Source organism: Symphalangus syndactylus, chromosome 19, assembly GCF_028878055.3.
Source record: "Symphalangus syndactylus isolate Jambi chromosome 19, NHGRI_mSymSyn1-v2.1_pri, whole genome shotgun sequence".
NCBI lineage: Eukaryota > Metazoa > Chordata > Mammalia > Primates > Hylobatidae > Symphalangus > Symphalangus syndactylus.
The window spans coordinates 18,655,201-18,681,244 of NC_072434.2; the positions used below are offsets into that span (position 1 = coordinate 18,655,201).

General features: G+C 50.0%; 1 protein-coding gene across 14 annotated transcripts in view; it reads left to right on the plus strand.

Moving 5' to 3' along the window:
• Positions 1–326: 326 nt before the first annotated feature.
• Positions 327–26,044, plus strand: part of PLEKHA6 (pleckstrin homology domain containing A6) — a 159,068-nt gene continuing 133,350 nt past the window's right edge. For 13 of the 14 annotated variants that reach the window (XM_055234246.2, XM_055234253.2, XM_055234250.2 and 10 more), the window contains exons 1-3: positions 336–1,071; positions 7,010–7,086; positions 10,760–10,817. In XM_055234246.2, coding sequence (XP_055090221.1) covers positions 989–1,071; positions 7,010–7,086; positions 10,760–10,817 — 218 coding nt within the window. In that variant the 5' untranslated portion in view covers positions 336–988. Of the gene's footprint in view, positions 1,072–7,009; positions 7,087–10,759; positions 10,818–26,044 lie in introns of all 14 variants that reach the window. The other variant, XM_055234245.2, reaches the window with a different exon arrangement.

Below are 26,044 nucleotides of genomic sequence, written 5' to 3' on the forward strand. Positions count from 1 at the left end.
TTCTGGTGCAAGTTAGGGGGAATGGAATAGAGGGACATGAACGCTGTTGGTTTCTGAGTATTTCTCAGGTCTCCCTGTGATTCTACTTAGTCATGGCAGACTTCTTGGAGGAGGTGCTGGGAAAGAAAGGTAAGGACTAGCTCGACTAATCAGGCTGGCATCTGAGCTAGGAGAGGCTCCCCGGGCCCCTCGCTGCTCACAGCCCCGCCACGCTTCCGTGCCTCTGACCTTTGTTCCTCTCCTAACCTCCCACCAAGTAGAACCAGGTTTAATCACTTCCCCTTTTCTGTTCAGTGGCTGGACATGTCCATCAGGTTCCTGATTCAAAGCACTTTTAATCAAACTGGTTCTCTGCGCGGTGCGCCTGTACTGGGGGACTTGGGGCTGCCGGCGAGTTCTCGGGGCTGTGAATTACCTTCCGAGGCGGCGGCGTGGCTCCGCCCCCGGCCCCGCCGGTGGTTCAAGTGCAAGATCTGAGCTGGGAGCGGAGAGGCAACACCCCTGCTCGCACTGCAACCTGCTCCCTTCGGGGAGGGATCCTCCCCGCTCCAGCTTCTGCTCGCCGGGCTCCGCCAGGCTGGAGGGCAGCAGAGCCAGGAGGAACGGAGACCCAGCGCTGCCGGTTAACAGTCCCGGCAGGAGAGGCATCATAATTACTCACCGCGCTAATTGCCCGTCATTAAAGTTCAGGAAACGGTCCGAAGAGGAGCTCCCGAGTCGAGGAGGAGGCAGGTGGTGTCTGGGGCTCCCGGCCGGCCAGGGTTAAGCGCTTGCCTGCTCCCTGCCGCCAGGCTTGAGGCCAGCGCGTCTTCAGTGGGAGGCCAGCCACTGCCAGGGACCCGGGACCGACGCCGCCAGCCCGGCCGGACCCCCTCCCCCACCACGGCCTCTAGAAGGGGGCAGCAAGTGGGGGTTCCCGGGTACCAAGCCCCCTGCCCAGCCGGCGCCTGGGGGTGCAGAGAGCGAGAGGGGCTGCAGGGACACCGAGATGGCCGATGAGATTGACTGGCTGGACCTGCCCGGCCGGTGGGCCTACGGAGTTGACGGCGGTGGGAGAATCTTCTTCATCAAGTATGTTGGTCTCGCTCTTCTTTTTATTTCAATTTTTTCCTTTAAGTTGTCCAACTTGAAAAGTGGCGGGGCTGGGGGCAGGCCGGACAAGGTGGGTGAAGTGGTGGCTGCAACGGCGGGCATGACTAATAAATTTATCACCATGCCTGTTTGAATGTGTCTCCCGCCTTTTCCTCAATGGGTCAAAGTCCAGCAAAGGCTTGGCATTCCTTCAGCTTGGAAAGGCAGGGCAGGGCAGGGGAGTGCTGCCCTTTCTCCCTCTCCCTGGTCACATGCGAGGCCTCCAGGAGGATGACTAGACCAATGCCCAGCCTGGAGTTTTTTCAGCTCCTTCCCTGAAAGGGCCAGAGGTAGGTCTTTCATTTCCCCCGAGACTTTCCTATGGGAAGACTTGGGCTAAGTGACAACATACCAGGAGATCCTGCCTCTACCACTCAGTTCCTGGCAACCCTCGTCCCAGACTCAGCATGCCCAGGACAGCAGTTCTCCTCTCCTGTCCTGCTTCTTTATGGGGCTGTGGTCAAGAGGGAGGGGGATGATGCCCACTGTATGTTTAGCATTCTTGAGAGAGAGAGCGCCTTTGCTACTCTCAGTAATATCTTAGCACTGTTATATTAATTTCATAAACCAAAATGGCTCTGGCATAATCTCATTATAGCAAAGTGGCCCTGCTGGCTGTCTTTTGGCTCGCTTCTACTATAGTCATCTTTTGCCAGGATAGACATCTTCCAGAAATATAGCAAGTCTAGAAGCACTGTGTCCTGGACTGTTATCCACACTTGACGAGCTTTTCCTTCCTCAAGATAGCCACTTAAAAACATCAGAGCTACAAGGAATCTTAGAAGCAACTCCTTCATTTGTCAAACGGGGAACTGAGGTCCAGAGATATTGAAGTACTGGTCTAAGAGAAAACCACTTGTTAATCAGAGCTGGGACTCAGCCCAGCATCTCCTGACTTAGTGCACTGCTTCCCCGGGTACCAAACTGCCTTTGCAGGGGCTCAGGCAGGCAGTGGTTTCTCTTTGGTGTTTCTAAGTTTCCACATTTGCTTTAGGCCTTTCTTCTGTAATTATCACCACCATGATCATAATTGATGTTGTAATTATATTATCTTAGAAATTAACTCCATTAAAGTTCTTGACCCTAAGTCAGATTCTTAAATAACAGAACTTCTGCAATACTAAAACTGCAGTGGCTAGAGACATTAGCGTTTATAAGAATCACCCAAGGAACTTATTAAGAAGGTGGATTCCTGAGCCCTACCTCAGGAGATTCCTATTCAGAGGATTGGGGGAGGGTCTTAGAATGTGAATTTCCATGAGCCCCTCAGGTATACTGATGAAGTGGTTCATTTTCTTCTTTCTTCCTGATCTCTTACTTGCCATCCAGATTCTTTTCCTCTTTCATTTTACAAACATTTATTGGGCATCCACTCTTTGCTGCAGTGCTAGGCACTGGAGATAAAAAACAATAAGATATAGGTTTTTACTTTAAGGTAACAGGGAGAAAACAGAAATCAATACTTAGGAAATAATATGGTACATTCTTGAGGCATTTGCATGATGCTATGGGAAGGAAAGAACTAATGCTCTCCAGGGAGTTCAGTGAGGGCTTCCCGGAGAAGGAAGCATTTGAGCTGATTCTGGAGGAGAGACAAGAGTGAAAGAAGCCTTGGAAGTAGAGGCCTGGGGAAATAAAGGCACCAGTGGGGGCTGAGGAACAGGGAACCTAGAGCACTCGGAGAGGTTCAGTGGAGATGGAGTGGAGCTGCTGGAATACTGTAGAGGACCAGGAGGAAAAGTAGGAAGAGGCAGCTTGAGAGAGCCCTTATGTGCTAAGCTAAGGGATCTGGACTCCATCCTATAGGTGATGGGAAGCCAAGGGAGATTTCAAACTGGGACTTGACATCATCAGATCTGTGTTTAGAGCCTTGTCTCTGGTAGCTTCCTGGGCAATGATTTGAGGCTGAGCGAGAGGCAGGAGGAGAAACTTAAGGTATGGAAAGCAGTTAGGAAACAATTGCAAAAGTCCAGGAGACAGCTGATGGGGCCTGAATTAAAATGGTGAGAATAGAAGTGAAGGGGAGGGAGAGATGGGAGACATCTTCAGGAACCAAATCAGGAATATTCATCTAATGCTTGAATTCTGGGGAGGGGAGACAAAGGGAGGAATCAAAGGTGAAGCTTAGAATTTCCAGCTTGAGTTTGACAGAGGTCAGGAATATGGCAAGAGGAGTGCATATTAGGGGGAATACAGGGTTAGTGGGGAAACACTGCAGTTGAGGTCCCTGGGGGACATTCAGGAGATGCTGTCTAACAGACAACTGGATATACAGGATAGAGTTTGAAGAGAGAGGCCTGGGCTGGAAAAGGGTCATCATGTGGGGGTAGAACGACCCAGAAGAGTGCGAGGGAAAAGACAAGAGTATACCCCAGGCAGCACCAGTGTTAAGGAAGGGATAGAGGAACAGAGGCCAGGTTGGAGAGGTTGCAGAGGTGGGCGGCACCAGGACCAGGGTAGAATGCCACCCCAGAAGGCAAGGAAGAGGGATGTTAAGAAGAAAAAAGGAAGGGATTCAACAGTATTGGATGCAGCAGAAAAGCCAAATGGTCCAAAGGCTAAAAAATGCCTAGTGGATTTAGGAGAAGGGGAGGCCTTTAATGACGTCTAGGAAAGTGGTTTCAGGAGAGGGCTGGGAACAGAAACCAGGTTGCAGTGGATTGGTGAATGAAAGGCCAGGAAGCGGGGAAAGCTAGGAGAGACTACTGTGGAATGTTTGGTTAGGAATGAGGAGTGTGAGACATGAAACTGCCAGGAGACATGGCATTGAGCGGGAGGCAGAGCGTTTAGACTATAGAAGACACAGACAGAGGAGGAGGATAAAGGGATGGACCCCATAAAGACAGAGGAGGTGAACATGCAAGGCTAGGATGCTCAATAGAAGGAGGTTCTATAAAAGATGCAAGAGGAGGGGGACGATAACCCAGGCAGAGAGATTAGCCTTAAAGGGGAGAGAGGGCTACCTCTTCTCCAGAGGAAGACAAGTATTAAAGGATGGGTGAGAATCTGGGTAAGTTTTGGTGGTGAGGTGATTGGGCATACTGGGAAAGCTCCCACCTAATCTTTTCTATTTTTTCTTCGATTAAGATATAAGATCCTCTGTGCTGGAGAGGGGCTGGGTAGCAGAGGCAGCCCTGGGACCTGAGGTTAGCGGGAAAGGCTTGGAGCATTCTGCAGATGGCAACTGACTGGGGACCTTGAAGAAGATTGTAGGTGACACTCAGGGCTCAGCTAAGCTGGGAGACTGGATTTGCAGTGACCCCAGTTCTCCGAGGCCCAGTTCTCCTATCAGCCTGGTGCTGGAGTGGAGACAGCCTGTGACTGCATTGTCCCAGATAGTGGTGCTGACAAGGGGTGCAAGATGGTGCAAGGACAAGGGGAAGAGGAAGTTGAGGGTTGTGGTGGAATGTCAAGGGTGTGATAGGGTAGTCTGTGATATCCAGTGGGGTAGAGATAGATAGGAAGTCTGAGGGAGTGGACAGTGTGCAAGGAGGGGAGAGTCAGGGGCTGGAAAATCTCAGGAGAGATGTAATGGAGGTGAGGGCACTGGCTGACTTTCTCTCCAAACCCTTCCTTTTTATTGGCTTCGTCTTCCACTGCCTCCCAGGACCAAAGCCAAGACCAGAGACCCAGTATGTTAGAGTCTTCTTCAATGGTGCCTGAGCTCAGAGGTCACTAGAACAGTGACTTTGTTTTTTCTTTGCTTATCAGAGGGGTAGGTTAGCTGGGAGATCTCTTCCTGTAGCAGGTGTCCAACCTTAGAGAAAATTAGTGGAGTCAATAGAAAAAAAAGCATATTTTCACACCAACACTAGTACACAAATGTTCACAGTAGCTTTATTTGTAATGGCCCAGAACTGAAAACAACCCGTAAGTTCAGCAACAGGTGAACGAATGAACACACTGTGGTGTTTCCTACAATGGAATACTATTCAGCAATTAAATGGAATCAAACGACCACACATCACAATATGGAAAAAAAGCACAAAAGTCAGACAGCTGGGTGCTGTGGTTCACACTGTAATCTCAGTGCTTTGGGAGGCCGAGGCAGGAGGATCACTCGAGGTCAGGAGTTTGTAACCAACCTGGGCAACATAGTAAGACCTTGTCTCTGCAAAAAAATAGCCAGAGACCAGGTACAGTGGCTCATGCCTGTAATCCCAGCACTTTGGGGGGCTGAGGCACTTGAGGTCAGGAGTTTGAGATCGGCCTGGCCAACATGGTGAAACTCTGTCTCTACTGAAAATACACGAAAAATTAGCCAGGCGTGGTGGTGCATGCCTGTAACTCTAGCTACTCGGGCGGCTGAGGTGGGAGGATTGCTTGAACCCAGGCAGAGGTTTCAGTGAGGCAAGATCGTGCCACTGCACACTCCAGCCTGGGTGACAGAGCGATACTTTATCTCACAAAAAAAAAAAAAAAAAAAGAAAAAATATAGCCAGACAGAGTGTAGTCCTAGCACTCAGGGGGCTGAGGAGGGAGGATTGCTTGAGCCCAGAAGTTTGAGGCTACAAATGAGCTATGATTGTGCCACTGCACTCCAGCCTGGATGGCAGAGTGAGACTGTCAAAAAAAAAAAAAAATTCAGGCAAAGATGTATGATTGTATGATTGCATGATTGTATTGTATGATTGTATGATTCTATTTATATAAAACTCTTGAAAATGCAACTAATCTATAGTAACAGAAAACAAATCAGTTGTTGTTAGGGAGAGGGGTGAGGATAGAAAGAGCTAGGGGTTGGGGGTGGGAAGGAGGAATTACAAAGCATCACACAGAAAGTTTGGGAATTCATTATCTTGATTTTGGTGGCAGTTTCACAGGTGTATAGATAAGTCAAAACTATTAAATTGTAAATTTTTTAGGGAGTTTATTCGATATCTCACTTTAATAAAAGTTTAATGGAGTCTTTCTTAGTGGAGTTTATTCTACATCCATTATACCTTAAAGACATTGAGTAGAGTCTTGTCCTGGGCTCCAAGATGCCATCCTAAAGCCTGGGTGATCCATGTGATCTGAAAGTCCCTTCCTCCACATACCTGAAGTAGCCAAGACAGTCAGGTGCTTCTTGCTGGGTCACATCTGGCTCTGGAAAAGTCTGTGTCACCTGGTCGGTGGAGATTGAGAAATGATGATGGCTTCATCTGCCATCGAATCTAGAGCCCAGAGGGTCTGTGTTGCTGGGGAGCCTGCCTTGCTGGGTGTGAGGTATTAGAAAGAGTTTTGTTGGGGACAGATCTAGGTCTGAATCCTGTCTTCATTACTTATTGGTTGTGGCCAAATTTCTTAATTTCTCTGAACCTCAGATTCATAATCTGTAAAATTCCTAGTGTGAGGGAATGTCGTGAATGAAAAATACATAGCATTGTTGATACATAAGGACTATGGGTTCATGCAGTCTCCTCCTTTTCTTATCCATTCGAGATGCTGCAAGTTAGAGACCTTCCTTGTTTTTCCCACCTGACTTTAGCAATCATCTCTAACATTGCCTCTGCTGTGAAGCCTTCATGCTTCCCCTTCCTTAACCTCATGCCAGGTAGCACTCGTTTCTTTGTGATGGTATCACACATTCTACGCATAGTTACAATAGGAATTATAGTGCCTATCATATTGTATTGGAGCTATCTTTTTATGCGTTTGTTTCCCAGTGGGTTGTAGTTTCTTTGAGGTTAGGGATTTGATATTATTCATCTTGAAATCCTCAGAGTGTGCTTAGTAAATAATATTCTGTGAATGTGAATGAATGAACAGCCTCGTGGACGCCCCCATCTCATGTGTCTGGGATTGAATAGTCGGTGTTAATGTGAATCTGGAGATGAGTGTCCCACTCAGAAAAGCCTCTCTTGTAGGTGACACTTTCTTATTGATCTTTCTGCAGTGATGAGGAAAAGTCAACCAGCTGGGTGCACCCTGGGACAAAGTCACCCATCCAGAGTGGACACGCCTCCTGCCCAGGTAAGGAACCTGTCTGTCCCTGCCTTTGCAATTGAGGAGGATGTAATAGCTTGAGGTGGCAGCAGGAATCCTGTGCCCCAACTTTGCTTCTGACTTTTTCCTTTCTCCATGGATGGACTCAGCTTAGCATTTGGACTGCCTGCCATCTGGGGGAGATTGCAGGCTGGTTGGAGCTCACCTCAGTGTCTCTCTAAGCTTCCACCTCCAAAATTAGTATCTGAGACAGAACTTTGAGGACAAAGATTTTTACTCTTCTTTCTTCCCTCTGCCCAGTCAGAAAATCCCCTGTCTCAAGGGCTCTTGAACTGGCAGAAGCCAGCCCCCAGTGCTGTGCTCTAGAACTTTAATGTCGTGATGGAAGGGTTCTCTATCTGCTCTGTCCAGTACAATTGCCATGAGCCACATGTGGCAATGAACAACTGAAATGTTACAAGCATCACTGAGGGCCTGAATTTTTTTTTTTTTTTTTGAGACAGAGTCTTACTCTGTTGCACAGGCTGGAGTGCAGTGGCACAATCTCGGCTCACTGCAACCTCTGCCTCCGGGTTCAAGAGATTCTCGTGCCTCAGCCTCCCAAATAGCTGGGATTACATGTGTGTGCCACCACACTCAGCTAATTTTTGTATTGTTAGTAGAGATGGGGTTTTGCCATGTTGGCCAGGCTGGTCTCAAACTCCTGACCTCAGGTGATCCACCCACCTCAACTTCCCAAAGTGCTGGGATTACAGGTGTGAGCCACTGTGCCCAGATGGATTTTTAATCCTAATTAATTCAAATGTAAATGGCCCCATGTGGCTAGCGGGCGCACCTGTTTCTCCCACTGAGGAGAAACATGAAAGGGGACAAGGCTGATATTCATTGCTGATTATGGAGAAAACATCACTGGTAGCCCTCAGGGCTAGTGGGAAAAGTGGGACACAAACAGGTCAGAAATGAAGAAACAACCAAAGAAAAAGACTTCAGTCTAAGTTGTTGAGGTAGAGACATCAAGAATCTCAAGGCCTGGGTACTTTAAGTGAACAGCCATTCATCCTCCTCATGATGCCCCCACAGGCCAGTAAGAGGGGGTGTGGGTCACAGTGCAGGGAGATCTCTCTCCCCCTCTCGCCTTCCAGCCCTTCCCCCTCTCGCCTTCCAGTGCTTCACTGGACTGGACACCAGGCGCCTGGTTCCAAGGCCTCCGTCACTCATGGGCACAGCTGGCACTGCTGGACACACAGGATGAAGCCTTTGACTTGTTCAGAGTCCTTTTCTTTTTAGCTTCTGAGCTGGGATCATTTCTGGAAGATACTTCAGGGATCATGGAGTTCGACTCTTCATTTTATGGTAGAAAAATTGAAGAGCAGAGAGGAAGTACCTGGCTCAAGGCCATTTGACTAATAAGCAAAGTGGTGTCATGGTTAAAGGCATACATTTTGGAGGCAGAGAGATCTGAGCTCAATCTTGGTTCTATTTCTTCCAGTGTGCTCTTGCACTAGGGGTTTAATTCTTCCTGGACTTAGCTTCTTCATCTTTATAACGGGGAGAGGATTATGAACCTCAAAAAAGTAGTAGCATTACATCAGAGAGGTGGCTCCCAAAATGGAGGTAGCTGCTGCTGTTATTGTCACCATCGTATTTCCAACTTGCAGCGAGGCCTCCTGACTCTAAGGCCAGGGCTGTTTTCTTCTACCAGGTTGATAGGTTGATGGTGGTGTCACCTTCAGTGTTTCAGCTGTTTACAGGTTGAATCCTTCCACCTCATTATCATCCTAGGTAGGAGTGGAAGATGACTACCAGCCTGTGAGCCAATGCTTTCATTTTGGGCTGCAGCCAACTGGTTGTCTAAGTCTGGGAAGGGGTTAAGATGCCCCCGGAGCTTGCCGGGAGGGCAGCTGCCTCAGCGGGCACTCCGCCTGGATGGGAATATAAGCACTCTTGGTGTTGCCCAGGCAGAGAGGGCAGTGTGGAGGGAAGTTGCTAGAAAAAGGCAGGGGACATAATCCACACTGGCCTCTTTCCCAGGCACATCACAGTGGCAGAATTATTTATGATTCCGACCCAATGGGGATCCCTCTACTTGGGGAGAATGCCAACCCACGCCCTCCTGAATGGCAACATCCTCCCACAGAGACAGAGGGGAACAAGTAGCATTTATGGAGCGGCACAGAGGAAAGAGTGTGGGCTTTGGAGGCAGCACAGCAGCACTCACATCCCGGCCCAGACACTTCCTGTGTGACCTTGAGCCAGTTGATGAACCTGTCTGGGTCTCTGTTTCCTCATCTGTTATAGGTGAAAATGTTTCGGAGGACACCTATTGTACAATGTTGCTATGCAGATTAAATGCACTAGCAGAGGTAAAGTGCATAGCTTAGAGGAAGGAAGCACTCTCTAAGTGGTAGCTGGTGTGATAGGTGGGCCAAGTCCTGGCAGGAGCTGGGCTTGCTGGCTGCCCTGTTTTGCTGAAACAGCAGCATCATCATCAGCGGCAACTGTGGAAATGCAGACCCTTGATAAATACAGGTGAATAAAATGAATGATTAGAAACTGGACCTGCTACTCTGCAGAACCCAGGCACTGCTCCCCAGCAGCTGGTGCCTCAAAGCAGCTGCTAACATGGCAGGAGACAGTCAGACCAGCAGTGAATAGCTATGCTTTGTAAGACTTCATACACAAGGCAGGCGTGTGGACTGACCAGAAAGGTACAGTCACTATCCATCAAGAGAATCCCCACCTGTTTTTCCAATATGTCAGCCAGGAGGCTCGCACTCCCAAAAGGAGTGTTCTCAGCCAGCTCCCTGACTGTCCCCACCTCTGACAGTGGACTCTTTTGGGTCTCTCAAAAGGCTCCTCCTCCTCAGCCATGGGGTGAAGGAATCCTGTTTGCTGGGGAGGTGGGATGCTGCCCAGGGTGGCTGTTTTGGGAGAGCGAGTGGGATGAGATAGTGCCTACGAGTGATCTTTGGAGATGGAGGTGCTATATCCACCTGTGGGGACTGCCTGGGTGCCTCCTGGCCACTGTCAACTTCCTTGCTCACACTGAGATTCTGTGATTCTCCTCTGAGCATTTCCACGGATAATTTATTTTTTCAGAGACACTATTAAAGGATTTTAAAAACTGCAAGTCTCTTCGTTTCCCTGGGGCTGATTTCCTAGGTCCTTGGTTTCCTGTCCAGAAGCAGCAGAGCCTGGTGGCCATGACACTGGCCTGGTATTTGGAGACTTGAGTCTTACACGGATCTTGGGTGTTAATGATCTCTGATGAGTTCCTGGGGCAAGTGACCTGCCCTTCTGGTTAGATGATCCTGAGGACACTTCCAGGGGAACCATCTGTGTGTTCCCTGTTGTATCCAGGAGCTGGCAAAGGGCCTGGCGCACAGTAGATGCTCAGTAAAGATTTGTTGAATGAATGAGTGCATCCTGCCAGGCAATGATTCATTCGGTCACTTCACTGCTCATTGACGGAGGACATCCCATCCACTCCCATGTCTCTCATTATTTGCTGGGAATCTCACTGCTGGAAATCACGGACAAAAAAGGATGGAATGGTTGGTTTGAACTCGGCTGGCTTATCTTTGGATTTTCCTGACTGTCCAGGCACCCACCCCTCCTAAGTGCAGGTGGGGTTTGTGGGAAGAAAGGAAGAGAGCTTGATCCCAGGGTATCTCATTCTGGTGATTTTGCTTCCTCACAGATTTGCCCAAGGGCTGGGAAGTGGATTCCACCCAGGAAGGAGCTGTGTATTTCATCAAGTGAGTAAGACGCAGTTTCCTTTCTGATGTCGCTGTTGGTTCTACTTTCGTCCTTGTCAGGAGGAGAGATGGTTAAAGTGTCTGGTTTTTCACTGAAGGCACTGCTGGGTCTGTGATTGGCTAGGAGGTGCCGAGGCTCCTGAGAGCTGAGATAGAGATGGGAGCGTATGTATCAGTGTGTCTGTTTATGTTGGCCTGGGCAGTAACCAGTGTCAGTCCTGGTAAGTTTCCTGGGGTGGGGTGGGTGGAGTGTTGGGCTGGGCTGTACTGGTGGGAGGGAGATGGCTCAACAAAGTAGAGGAACGAGGCTGTTCTAGACACACAGGCAGAGGTTCAGAGGCAGGAGACGGGGCGGCGGGGCAGGATGTGGAGCCAGTGGGAAGGGAAGGTGTCTGTGGGGTGTATGAAGGAGGACATCAGACTGGTGGTGGCAAGGCCAGCTCCGGTCACTCTTGCTCTTGTGGATGGGGGCACCTGCGATTCTGGGGGTAGTTTGTGTGGGCGGAGATGCTCCATTTTCCTCCTAGGAGTTGGTTAGGCCCCTCTGTGGGCTGGGGAGCCCTTATTTCCTGCCGTGGCTAAAGGTGTGCCTTGGGAAGTTGCGCTGGACTTAACCTTGGAAGCAGAAGACAGAGCTCTTTGGGCTGGGGTGGTGCATGAGCTACCCAGTTGAACTCACTTCTCTCTGCCTTGGTCTGGGTCTCTCCATCTGGTTTCATTCGCAAGGGTGAGGCTCAGCGTGCCCAGGCCTGTGGGCCTCACCCTCTGGTCTGGCCTCAGATTCTGCAGGGATGGTGAAGCGCCTCTGCCCAGCCTCCGGGGGCAATGGCACCACCAGAAGGAGCCCCAGTCTAGCCAGGGGAGGGAGGACCCTTGTCTCATCCCCTTTCCGTCGCTCTCTGCTTTGAAATCCTCATCCATCTGTACTAGGAGGGGTTACCTTTCCATCCCCCACCGCCAAGATCTGCCAGCACTTAGATCTGCCACCATCTACCACCTACATCAGCTTAGCTGCTAACCTATTCTTTTTTTTTTTTTTTTTTAAGATAGAGTCTCACTCTCACCCAGGCTGGAGTACAGTGGTGCGATCTCAGTTCACTGCAATTTCCGCCTCCTGGGTTCAAGAGATTCTTGTGCCTCTGCCTCCTGAGTAGCTGGGGCTACAGGTGCCCACCACCATGCCTGGCTAATTTTTGTATTTTTGGTCAAGATGGGGTTTTGTCACGTTGGCCAGGCTGGTCTCGAACTCCTGGCCTCCAGGCATCCATCCACCTTGGCCCCCAAAGTGCTGGGATTACAGGCGTGAGCCACCATGCCTGGGCCTGTTAACCATATCCTTAAAGCAAAAGCAAATTTTTCTTTTCTTTCTTTTCTTCTTTTTCTTTTTCTTTTGTTCCTCCTCCTTCTCCTCCTCCTCTTTCTCCTCCTCTTCCTGCTCCTCCTCCTCCTTCTTCTTCCTTTCAAAGTATCTGTTCTGGAAATTATTCTAATATCACATGACAGTTATAGGCTGAGTTTTTCCTGTTCGGACCCAAATGCTTCTTGCTTCAGTTAAGAATTGTGAATTGTTTCTTCTTTTCTCCCTCTTGCAGATACCATCTTCATATTCCTTTTTGTACATGGCTCTAGAATTGTTCACCAAACACTTTCACATGTATTACAGCATCTCACCAGTCCCTAGAAACGTACCTGTCCACCTCTCTGACCTCGTGTCCCATGACTGGCCGGCTGTGCTGCCATCTTTCCTTCCCTCCATCATGTCAAACCCATTCCCACCTCAGAGCCTTGGCACTTGCTGTTCCCCCTGCCTGGGAGCACTCTCCTCCCATTTCCACACACCTGGTTCCGACTTCTCAATTAGCCCCAGTGTCACCTCCTCAGAGAGGCCATGCCTGACTGCTCCGCCTGAATTCCCCCACCCCTCCACACTCTTACTCTTACTTTTCTTCACAGCACCTGGCACTACCTGAAACATGTTTGTTTATGTATCTGTTTGGTTATGTATTGCTGGTCCCCCCGCCCACTGCGTAAGTCCTGGGAGCAGACTCTGGCTATTGTGTTTTTCACTCCCTCCTAGAACCTTTCTGGTACATGAGAGGAATCCAGTATTTCCTGAAATGAATGCCTGCATGAAAAACATTGGGAGATAAACAACAGAGGCATAATTGATTTCTGCTTCAGCTACCGGCCCAGAGCTTTCTTCTGAGCTCCCCCAATTCAATGTGTCTGGACTTGAAGTCATTGCTTCTCTGCGCCGGTTCCATCTTTTCTAGAAATACCACCAAAGCAGAACCCTCAGAGATACCCTCAACCTTCCCCGCTCTCACGCCTCCCCAGCGGGTCCTGCCAGTTCTCCTCCCAAATATCTTTCAACCCACCCACTTCTCGACATCTCCATAGCCATGGCCTGAGTTCAGGCCCACATGGACTCTCACTTCCATTATTGTAGCTTTCCAACTGATCTTCCTGCCTACAGGCCATAATGCTGCAAGAGTGCTTTTTTTCTAGAATTCAAATTTGGTCGTATTTTTCTCCATTAAAAACTTTGCATGTTTCCCTTCACTTACAGGATAAAATCTAAATTCCTTATCTGGGCACATAAAGGGCATCATAGTCTTGCTCCTGCCCCCCTTCCCAGCCTCACCTCCCACACTCCCCAGCTGGCTCTTTAGCCCTCTCCTCTAGCCCTACCAAATCACTTGTGGTTCCCTCAACATTCGCTTCCCTTTCATGCATCCGGGGCTTTGTAGGTGCCAATCTCTCCTCACATGGCTCATGCCCACCTGAGAACACTTGTTCTTCCTTCAAGCCCTGCCCATGACGTCACTTCTTCAGGAACGTGTCTGTGTATTGTAGTTATTTGCTTATACTTGTGTCATTTTCCACTAGATTAGTAACTCTCCAACTGGAGCGTGTATCACAATCACTGGAGGGTTTGTTGGGGCACAGATGGCTGGGCCCTACCCCTAGAGTTTCGGATTCAGAGGGTCTAGAATTTGCATTTCCAACACATTCTCAGGTTATGCTGCTGTGGCTGCTCTGGGGCCCATACTTTGAGAACCAGTAGCCTAGACTGAAAACTCATCAAGGGCAGGGGCAACACAGGGGGGCTGTAAAGTCCGGAGACACAGGCAATATTGTTTAATTATCAACCAGCCATGAATTCTGTGTTCACATACATTTCCAGACCTGGTGGTCATTCTGTATATCACAGCAGCAGCCGCCACTCTAGGAGCTAAGTGCTTTATGACATTATCTCATTTATTCCTCACCGCACCTTTATGAGGTGGTCCTATCATCCCGGTTTTAGCAAGTAATGGGAAAACTGGTTCTTCGTATGTATTACTCAATGTCACAAAGCTTGTATTAATAGAAAGCAAGCGGGGAGGCGGCCTCATGTATGCCTGATTTCACAGGCTGTGCTCTTAGCATGATGGCACAAGCAATCCTTGCTTGGACAAACGAAGTGCTCAGTAAGTTCTTGCTGAATGAGTGAGTGAATGAATGAACGACTGGCTCACTGTTCGTTCTTATTTTCACAGTTCCCACAAAGGTTTATGACATTTGGTTGGTGGATGAGTTAGAAACTCAAACGATTAGGCCGGGCGCGGTGGCTCACGCTTGTAATCCCAGCACTTTGGGAGGCCGAGGCGGGCGGATCACGAGGTCAGGAGATCGAGACCACGGTGAAACCCCGTCTCTACTAAAAATACAAAAAATTAGCCGGGCGTGGTGGGGGGCGCCTGTAGTCCCAGCTACTCGGAGAGGTTGAGGCAGGAGAATGGCGTGAACCCGGGAGGCGGAGAGCTTGCAGTGAGCCGAGATCGCGCCACTGCCCTCCAGCCTGGGTGAAAGAGCGAGACTCCATCTCAAAAAAAAAAAAAAAAAAAAAAAAAGAAACTCAAACGATTTCAGACATGGATTCCAAGTAATAATAAAAGCCAGACAACTGGAGGAGCTATTTTGTTTCTTTTAGTGTGGATGAGGGACGGAAATTTCAATGAGCAAATATTGGCATGTGCCCAGGAGCAGACAAGTGTGTTAACTGTGTGTCAAAAAGCTCTTTCTTTCAGGGTATTTAGGAAGTGACTCTCATGGTATCCACAACAGACGTATTGCTCGAGTGTGCCTGTGGTTTTGAAGGTGTCATTTACTGGGAAGAGTGGTGGGAGGAGGAGAGAACAAGCTAAAGGTTAAAACGTGGGAGAAAAGCACTGCAAGCCTGTATGCACTTACCGCAAGAATCCACAAGAGGACTCCAGAGCACACATGATGGCCCCACAAGGCTTTCAGGGGTTTGCTCACAGCGTCTCCCCAGGCTAATGGCCCCTTCTCGGAGGGGACAGGGCCACCTTTCCCATCCCCTGCCACATCCCAGCCATAGTGGGTCTGGTAGCTGTCTTTCTGATGCTTAAAGATCCAGCTATGTAACACCCATTCCTGCCCAAGAGGAAGTCTTCCCCCGCCCCCTTGTCTCCCTCCCCCGTTCCTGCGGAAGCCGCTGCCGGTGAAACTGGCCAGTTCTGTCCCCAAGGGTGCCTCTCTCCTTCCCCAAGGTCGACAGGGAGGGAGACGTGGCAGGACGCTTTCTGCAGAGCCACACCCCTGATAACCCGGTTCCCAAGCTGGGCCCCTGCGGCTCCTCCACCGAGGGAACCCCACCCAGCCGTTGGTCTTCCTTGTTCTGTTCTGGACGCTTCCTCCAGGAAGGTGCGAGAATGTGCAGGCAGGCAGTCCACCCACGGCCCTGGCGCGCCTACGGGCTGCGCAGCGCTCCTTGAGGGGTTGCAGGGAGGCAGAGATCAGAAGCCCAGGTCTCTGCCCCGCGTGCTTCCAGGCTGGGCAGTGAGACCCCGGTGAGCCTCCAAGGCTGTGCTGGGTCTCTGGGATTCATCAGTACAGACCCCAACCCGAACTGCGAGACCCCGGAGGAGGGGTCCTGGGAGGGGCGGTGGAGCCACCAAGAGCAGTTCTGTTGTCTCCAGAAGGCAGACAGGACAGAGCACAGGAGTCCTGGGGCAGCAGTTCTGGTGTAGTGACCCCACTAGCTCTAGGCTTAGAAAGGCAGGTAACATCCCAGAACAGTAAAGAAGGAGGCGGCTGAGGAGAAAAGGTAGTGAATGTGCTGGGCTGCGAAGAAGCCCATTTGCAGGTGAAGAAAACAGGCTCGATAGTCAAGTAATTTGTTCAGAGTCACTGAGTTACTCAGGGATGGAGCTGGGCTTGCAAGTCACACAGGTCATCGTTAGCCAGGCATGGTGGCTCCCACCTGTAGTCCCAGCTACTCAGTAGGCTGAGGCAGGAGGATTGCTTGAGCCTGGGAGATGGAGACCAGTCTGGATAACATAGCAAGACTCTGTCTCTAAAACAAATAAAAAAATTAGCTGCATGTGGCAGTGTGCACCTTTAGTACCAGCTACTTGGGAGGCTGAGGAGGGAGGATTGCTAAAGCCCAGGTACAGCTGGAGGCTGCAGTGAGCTACTTCATCCCACGGAGCTCCCTTTGCTGCCCCCAGTTGGCAAGTTCTGCGAGGAAGAGAGACCCATGTGGATGCGGTTCCACTCAATGGGCAGTGAGCCAGTCAAGTTAGTGGCCACCAAGACTGTATGGTAGGGAGTTTTTCTGGATGGCACCAGAAAGGTGGGGAGGACCTGTGTGTTTGGAGACCATTAGTAGGTGCCTGGGAAGCTTGGACTTGATCCTCTGAGCAATGGGGACCAGTGATTGTAGAGCAGAGGAGAGACGGGATCGCAGAGGTGCTTTCTGTGGAATCCTCCCTCCCTCACGCCGCCTCATGCCTTCCCCACTGGAGTTGTTTAGGTGAGGCTTGCTTCTCCTCTTCTGGGCTCGCAGAGCAAGAACTTAGATTTGGCAAAGGGAATTTATTATCTCTGGTCCATCTACCTCACCTGTCCTTGCTGCGGCTCTAAGATCTTCATGCTACCACATCTCTTCTGCCTTGGTCCCGCAGATAAAGGCATGCACCCCACACTGACCCTCCCTTTGGCTTCTCATGCCCCTGAAGCTACTCAGATCCCCTAGAAACATTCACATGTCTGGCTCAGGCTTCTCGAAGGATCCGTGGGACTTGTCTGCGGCCCTTGCCCTCTGCCTGCCAGCGAGGAAACCCGCCCAGCAGGCCCATCTGTTGGTCGCCTGCCTTTTCCAGCTGCCTGAGGATTGTGGGGGCTGGGGCTGGGGTTTCTGTCCCCCTCCCCAGCCTCCCTCTGGGATGCTATAATCTCTTACACCCACTCTCCTTTCCTCCATTGGCTCTGCAGGGTCAGAGACCCCCAAGAGCCCCTCATCTTGGCTGACTGAAAGCAGACTCTCCCCCTGCCTGCACCTGGCAGCCTTGCCAAGTCCTGGAGAGCCAGGGCAGGTGAGTTGGGCTTGATCGGTCCTGCCTGGCACTGGGCCCTCATGCACAACTTGTCTGCCCCTTCAGCAGAGCAGCTTTCCTATAGCCAATGCAGGGCTGGCCTGACATCTCAGCTGGGCAGGGGAACAGTGGGAGGTGACCAAGGGTCCCCCTCCCCAAGAGTGCTGCCCAGCTGTGCCTGCTGCTCTAACGCCAGATTCCCGGCTCCAGCCTGGCCTGCCCTGGGGTGGGAAAGACAGTCCCTTCAGTACCTCTCTAGGTCCCTGCCTTCCTCCAACGCTGTGGTGTGTGTGAGTGGGGTGTGGAGCCACTGCCCCCACACCAACCAGCCAGGTTCCTCCCAGGCCCTAGGAGGGAAGTCTGTGCTCCCGTTCCTTCCATTGCACATTCGTTTACAGATAAGGGCTTCAGTCGGTAAAAATGATATATGTACTCAGATCACACTAAGAGAGACCCACTTGTATTGGAGTCGAGAGGCTTAATTTTTTAATCTGGTTGTTCTAATAATAAACAAAAAATGCAATTATCAGGTGAGTGGGGCCTTGCAGACACCCTTTCTCTAGGTCCTGCTTCTTGACATATTTCTCTATTCAAACGTGACTCCAGAAGCTCATCTGGTTCAGTCCCCAGTTTCCAGGTTTAAGGGGCAGGTGGGACTGAGACCAGTGAGCCTGCCTGGAGGTTTAGGTGGGAATCTTTTGGTTTTTTTCCATCTTTCTGATCCTGTTTATGAAATCAGTGTTTTTATTACACTTGCCCATTGTCACAGAGAATCCGGGGATAGAGGGAAACTTAGGCAGAAAGCAATCTTTGTCTAAGCAGAAACAGGGCTACAACCCTATTGTCTGAAGTCTTTCTTTCTGCCTCTGACCCTGAATAATACAGAACCCAGGTACCCCATAGCTTGGCTAGCCTCCTTGCTCAGGGTTATCAGAGACCAATTTGGGCAGGAGCTGGAGAAAGGGTGTCTGCAAGGCCCCACTCACATGATAATTGCATTTTTTGTTTATTATTAGAACAACTTGATTGAAAAATTAAGCCTCTCAACTCCCATACAAGTGGGTCTCTCTTAGTGTGATCTGAGTACATATATATTTTTACCAACTGAAGCCCTTATCTGTAAAGGAATGTGCAATGGAAGGAACGGGAGCACAGACTTCCCTCCCAGGGCCTGGGAGGAACCTGGCTGGTTGGTGTGGGGGCAGTGGCTCCACACCCTACTCATCCTGGCATCTCATAGTGGCCCCCAACCCTCTCCAAATGTTATATTTCTCGAAATTCTCCATATTGAGTTGGGGGTGGGGGATGGGGAGGCCCCAGAGCCCCTGCCAAGCCCTCTTGACAGCTAGAGATGTGCCCTTCTCTGGAGTAGACAGCCACAGAGCTGAAAGGTGATCACCAGGCTGGCTGGGTGAGGCCCCACACGTGATTCCAAGCCCCTGGGCAGTTTCTGGCTCCCTGCAGTCTCTTGTGGGGGACTCTGAAAATGCAGCTCACCCAGACGGTGGCCCTGCTCCCCTTTGCGGGGCAGCCTTGTCCTGGTGGTGGAAGGCCCAGGAGGCTGTGCTGAGCCACCCCATCCTCTCCCGGGCAGGCAGGCTGCGTGGATGGTTAGCAGCTTGTCGCTGGTGTGGATGGAGTTAAACCTTTTCGGGGACTATTTACTCCTGATCCTAAGTGACAGCTTGGGGAGGGAGAGTCACGTGGCCCTGAAATCCCCGGGGGAGCCGATGGAGCATGCCCAGCTGCCTCTGCCTGGGAAAGATGCTGGATCCTGCAGTAACCACAACAGCATCCTTTCCCTGCGCCAGGGACCTGCCAGCCGGAGAGATGACTGATTAGATCAGATTAGATCCGGAGCCCCGCTCTGCAGAAGGGGGCCCCAGGGGTGGGGGAGGAGGACCCCAGCTGGCCTGAGCTGGGGGGAGGGGTGCCTTGGGGCTCGCAGAGTTAGAGCTTTCCAGCGCGGGGATCACACCTCAGAAGCCGGTGAGTCTGTTTTCATGCATCACATAGATGAGGTGGGAGGAGGAAGGCTGGGCTCTGGTCAGGGCTGGCAGCTGCCTGTCTGCCGCGTGAGCCTGAGCTGTTTGTACTGCGGAGCACTGGCTTCCCCATCCCTCATCCTTGGCAGCCTTACTTGGGGATCATGGATGCTGAGAATGCTAATTATAGCCCTCCCTGTGCCCCCACCCCCACCTCCAGAGTCCCCTGTCAGGGCTGATGCTGTTTAAGTTGATTACATTTGAATTGCATCTCCTGGATGAGGGCAGCATTGGGGCTGGCAGCTTCCTAGGGTCCAGCAGAGGTCCTCCAAGCAGGCTAGCACAGAGAGGCCAGCCCACCCTCCCTTTAATCTTGCCAGCAGGAAGGAGAGATGGAGGGGGTCCAGGGTCAGGCTCAGGTCAGCCCCAGGGACTCACCTTCCTCAGCGTGGGGAGGGGTCAGGGTGTGTATCATTCTTATGGGTCAGAGGTTGGGTCGAAGGGTGACAGAGGCTCTTGGATTCCAATTCCTAGGAGGCATCTGAGCTCTGGGGGTCTCAGATTTAGTGGGGAGCTCTTGAAGGAGTTGGAGCCTGGTGGAGGGGGGCAGGGAATGAGGGGATGGTGTTTATAATGATGGGACCGGGCTGCAGCCAGCTAAGAGGCTCAAGGTATTGTGTGAGGAGTCTGAGGAAAGGAGGACAGTTGGGGGACTGGCCAGAGAAGGGTAAGGAGGGCTACAGTGGAAGGGGAGGGAAGCGGGGCGAGACAGGAAAGTGGCGGGGGCGGGGGAGAAGGGAGAAGAAGGGAGAAGAGGCTCCTGGGAAATGCTCTTTGAGACAACAGGCCAGCCAGGGCAGGGAAGGGGGCTGTGGAGCCTGGGAGAGCAGAGATGGAGAACCGGGATAGAGGGAGAGCCATCCCTGGGGCACAGGGGTGGGGAGGGAGAGCTGCAGGAGGGTGGAAGGTGGTGGGGAGGAGGCTGGAGCTCAGAGCTGGTGTCAGAGGAGGTTGCAGCCTTCAGGGATTGGAGGCTGTTCCCAAAGCCCTGTAGACCCTTTACCCCCAATCTGATCACTTGAGTGGTGCACTCTGCTGAGGGTCTCCTGCATGGTGGGGCAGGATCCTAGCTGGCAGGTATCTGCCTGAGCCCACTGTCTGGGCAGATGCGGGGGCACTGCGGGCACTTGCCCTACAAATCTCCCAAATCCTGCCTTCCAGGCCACCCTGGAAGAGTATGAAACTGAGGAGGGCTCCTGTGGCTAGGACGGTTCAGTCACCAGCTTTCACCCCGAGCAGCTGCATTTTAGCTTCAGCAGGACATGAGCAGACCCTGCTGGTGGAGGGGAGGTGGGAGCGGCTAGGCTGGCGCCTGTCTCCAGGTTGGGGTGGCAGGAGGGGCTGAGGGCGCCCCGCCTGGCACTGCCACTGGGCTTTCCTTATGGAAACAAGCAGATTTCTGTGTCTCCGCACAAGGGCACAGAGTGCCGAGCCACAGATATGAATTATTAAAAGTCCTTGGTTTTCCAATCAGCGGTGAGGTGATAAATGTGTTAGCACTGGTGTGTAATTAATCCTGGCGGGCTGCTGCACACAGGCTGTAGACAATGGGGGTCCCCCCCCTTTTTTTTTTTTGCTGGGCTAGGCTTCTTTTCCTCCTTCCTAGGAAGGTGATGGTGCAGGACGCATTACACAGATAATTACTTTCAATGTGTCTGCCTGGATTATTGAGTTGGATTATTCCTGCTTGTAAATGAAATAATTACTGATCCCTCAGTCAGTGAGGGAGGCAGCCACCTTGGCTCCCGGGCTGACATCAAAGCCCCATCTTGCCCAGGCCCAGCCTGCAGCCTTGGGCTCCCAGAGTGAGCTCTCTTGGCCCAGGGGACTGGCCTAGGCCAGAGTGAAGAAGCTGCAACAGCAGATGGGAGCATGGTGTCAACTGGTGCTGAACAGGCTGCGGTTTTGTTCTCTGAGCCAATTTCCTCATCATCTTCCTCACTGCCTGTTGTGAATTTGATGAGGTCATTGGCACTGGTCTTGGCACACCCATGGGGCCCCCCAGAGGAAGGTTGGAGCTGGGCCTCACAAGAGAGCTGCAGGATTCGCACTCCCCTGAGCTCTGGGGTGAGGCGAAGGGGCTCTGGAAGCCAGGGCTTAATGAGGGGACTTTAGCAGGCCAGTCTCCAAACGCTTAAAGCACATTCAGAGAGGAAAAAACGACTCTATTTTGGGAAACATTTAGAGTAACTGGGAGCAGAAGGAAAAGAAGTTGAGGGTAGGCTGAGTGGAAGCCTTCCCTTGGCCATCTCTCTGTTCAGGGGGCTCCTGCTCAGCACTCACAACCTGCAGACGCCCCTCAGAGACTATCTAATCCAGACTCCCTCCACATCCAGATGAGCCTTCCTCAGCCTCCCTGACAGAAGCAGCAGCCTCACTTGGATAATTTCAGTGACAGGGAGCTCATTACCTCACAAGGCAGCTTCCTCTGTGGCTGGAACATTCTTCTATGTTGAATCAAAATCTGCCGATTTCTAAGTTCCGCCCTCTGGTTCTGATGCTTTGAAGCTGTGCAGAACGAGTCACCTCTCTCTTTTACATGGGGATAAAAATAGTTTTCTTTTGATTAAAATAGTATATAATAGTCAGTGTGTGGATGTAATATATTTCACACGGTCATTTCTATATTGGACATTTAGGTTGTTACCTTATTTTCCTTTTACAGATAGCACAAGAGGAACATTTTTGTTCATAAGGCTCTTTCTGTGTTTTGGGTGACTTAGGATAAATTCCAAGGCATAGAATTAACGTGATGAAGGGTATACATTAAAATAATTACTATTCTGTGAGTATAAAAGTAATACATTGTCATTTAAAAATGTAGAAAAACCTAAAGAAAAGTTAAGAATTACCCATAGGTTTGATATATAATTTTAATTTTGATATATTTATACTTTTATGAATTCATGCATGAATATATGTCTAGATTTATTGTCACAATACATATATATATCATTAAAATCTTGGCCCAGATGTGTATTATTGTCACTTAAACAGAAAGCATTTTTTCATATTATTAAATATTCTTTAACAGCATTATTATTATTATTATTCTTTGAGACAGGGCCTTGTTCTGTTGTCCAGGCTGGAGTGCTGTGGTGCAACCTCTGTTCACTGCAGTCTCGACCTCCTGGGCTCAAGCGATCCTCCTACCTCAGCTTCCCAAGTGGCTGGGTCTACAGGTGCATGTCACCATACCAGGCTAATTTTATGTATTTTTGATAGAGTTGGCCATGTTGGCCAGGCTGGTCTTGAACTCCTGGGCTCAAGTGATCCACCCACGTCGGCCTCCCAAAGTGCTGGGATTACAGGCGTGAACCACCACACCTGGCCTTTACAGCATCATTTTAAAGTGGCTGCTTCATATTTCATTATATACCTTTTCAATTTATTTGTTGATTTGACCCCTATGTTAAACTAAGTATTTCTAATTTTCTACTTTTATAAACAAGGCTACAATGAACATATAAATATCCGAATCTTCACACATATCAATACTTTTTTCCCTTAGGTTGCATTTCTAGAAGTGACATTGCTACATTATTAAAATATTTTGCCAAATTCCTTGTTCAAAAGCACTAATTTACATTCCTGGCAGCTGTGTCTGCGAATGGATTTTTGTGCCATGAGCATCAACATTGAGTATTACAACCTTTTTGTGGTTTTCATTTGTTGTTTCAATCCATCTGTTTGACTGGGAGTGAGACATACAAATTTTAAAAAGAGACTTATCAAATGTGATGTCCATATTAATAACAATGCAATATGTAATATGTCCATGTAATAAACATATTTGTGTGTTCGAGTCTTTGGCTTTTCTTAAAAGGCAGTGTGTGCAGTCATTAAGATCACAGTTGGCCAGGCACAGTGGCTCATGCCTGTAATCCCAGCACTTTGGGAGGCCGAAGCGGGCGGATTACTTGAGGCCAGGAGTTTGAGACCAGCCTGGTCAACAAGGTGAAACCCCATCTTTATTAAAAATATAAAAATTAGCTAAGTGTGGTGCTGGGTTCCTGTAATCTCACCTACCTGGGAGGCTGAGGCAGGAGAATCGATTGAACCCCGGAAGCAGAGGTTGCAGTGAGCCGAGATCGTGCCACTGTACTCCAGCCTGGGTGACAGAGCAAGACTCTGTCTCAAAACAAACAAGAGCAAAACTCTGTCTCAAAACAAACAAACAAACAAAACATATCATTTACCAGTGATATGATGCTAACCGTGGCTTTACCGCTCTGTGCCTCAGTTTCTCCATTTGTAAAATGAAGATAATGCTGCCTATCTCATAAGCTTCTTGTGAAGATAAATGAGGTTACATATGCAAGCACATAGAATCCTGCTGAGCAGAATAAGTGATAAATGTGTTTGTTATTATTACCTTGTTGATTTGCATGAGAAACATAGATATCTGAAGATAGGTATCATCGTCTCTCTCCCTCCAAGCCCTCCCAAGTCTCCTTGTTCAAGGCTAAATGCCCCTGTTCCTCCAAAGACCCTCAAGTTCTTTCTTGAGCTTTCCTGGGGCCCCCACATGAACTGCGGCCTTACTGGCACAGAATGTGGTGAGGGGGCCACACACACGCCCAGGGCAGCCACTTCCTCCAGGAGAATCCCCTGGAATGGCACACTTGCTGGGGGCTTCCTCTGGCAGATGCATGGATGAAGGGAGATGGGCCTCTAATGTCTCCTGGCTTATAGGATACTCCACTGGAGCTGGTACTCCTGCAGCCCCTGTCCGCACCCCTGCATGGCCATGTGCACATATTGTCTTGATTTCTCCCTTGTCAAATCTACCCAGCATTTCTCATTCCCATGAGACCTCTTTGCACTTTCTAAAGTAGCGCAAGCTTATCTGATCAACTAATTATGATCCATATGTTAGCTCCTGCTGTGGTCATGGAGAGAAGGCTCATCTGGAATTTGAAGACGTGGATTCAAATCCTGACCCAAGTAGTAGCCATATGATTTGCAGAAGTTACTTAATCCTTCTGAGCTTTCACTTCCTAGCCTGAGAACTGGAGTTAGTATCACTACCACCTACCTAGCTGATACCTAGGTGAGTAATGTACATGGAAGTGCTTTGTAAACTGAGAATAATCACACAAATGTCAGTTACTGAACATCATATTTCAGAAGGCAAGGCTTTAACTCAAAGACCAGACGGGTGCTGAGGTGGATTGGTGAGAAATGTGTTTAGGGTAGCTTGTATTCAGGGATACTGTCAAGTCCTCCCAGGTCACCCACTTAATCTCTGTAGAGGACTGGTCCTCACTGTGTGAATTCAGGAAATAGAGCTGGAGGTGCCAGTGCTGATCTGATAAACATGCATCAGTGCTGAGGCTTCAGGGTCGCTGGTCCACCCTGGTTTCAGCTATGTCTTCCTCGGGTTAGTTGGAGCTCCATTTCTGCAGTGAGATGGCCTAGGGCCCTCTTTAAGGAGGAGGTGAGGTCCCTCCTTAGCTCTGACATCATTGTGTCCACCCAGTCTGGCTCCTCACGACCTGAGAAGAACAGGCAGCTATAACTGCAGGTGCCAATTTGTTTTTAATTAGCCAAATGCTTGCAATTAGCCTCTTAAATTCTACCTAGCCTCAGGTGGTGCGGTCATTGTTCTGGTTTTGCTTGGTTCCTGGGACCACATGAGCAGCAATGGGCTATCCAGGGACTGGATCCAGGCTATCCAGCAATCCTGCTAACCTCACTTGAAACCGAGACTGTCTCACTGGGGAATTGAAGGGGATCGGAGCAGGGAAGAAAAACCTGCTTTGGTGGGGTGGTGCGGGTGGGAGTGTGGTGATACAGGCGTAGTGCTGAGACCTGTTCAAATGACAAGTGAGGTCTAGAACCCAGGTTTCCTCCCCCTAACCCAATGCTCTTCCCCTTCTGAGCCTCAGTATCCTCATCTCTAAAATGGGAATAATAATTCTCATCCTGCCCTCATCACCAAGGATCAAATGAGTTAGTGTAGGAAGTAGGTGTGAATACAAAGCAATGCGACCTGAAAGTCCACGATCACATCAAATGTGAAAGCTCTTTAAAGTTCTTCAAATGCTCCCGGTGGCCCTGGCCACTGCTTCTTGGACTCTGACCTTCTCAGTCACTTCTCTACTGTCCAGTAATTCCTGACTCCATTGTCTTCTAATCCTGCCAACTCTCCCCCCAACTATGAGTGATTAGAGGGCAGTACTTAGCACATAGTAGGTGCTCAACAAATGTTGGTTGGATATATGAAGCTTTGTATGGGAGGGTTAGGACCCAAGGAGCAGGCACAGAGAAACACTCATGAGAAAGCCTTGGATGGGGGCAGTGGTGGGGAATTTATTCCCTGTTCTCCTCAGCCTTGCCTCTCACTCCACTGTACTTCTTCAAGGCAAGAAGAGATGGCCTGATTTGTCTTATTTGTATCTGTGATATTTCACGCAGAGCCAGGCACAAAATGGTTGGTAACTGCTTTTTGATTGGCTGAGTGAATGAGACAGGGTGATGTGGTAGAGACAGCATGGAATTAAGTGGTGGGCAGAACTTGGGAGCCTGGCCTTACCATTTTCTTTAGGTACATATTTACTGCATGCTCCTTATGTACCAGGCAGGTACTAGGCTGCAAAAATGAATTTTTATTTTTATTTATTTATTTTTGAGATGGGGTCTCACTCTGTCCCCCAGGCTGGAATGCAGTGGCATGATCATAGCTCACTGTAGTCTCCACCTCCTAGGCTCATGCAGTCCTCCCACCTCAGCCTCCTGAGTAGCTGGGACCACAGGCATGTGCCACCACACCTGGCTAATTATTTTAGTTTTTGTA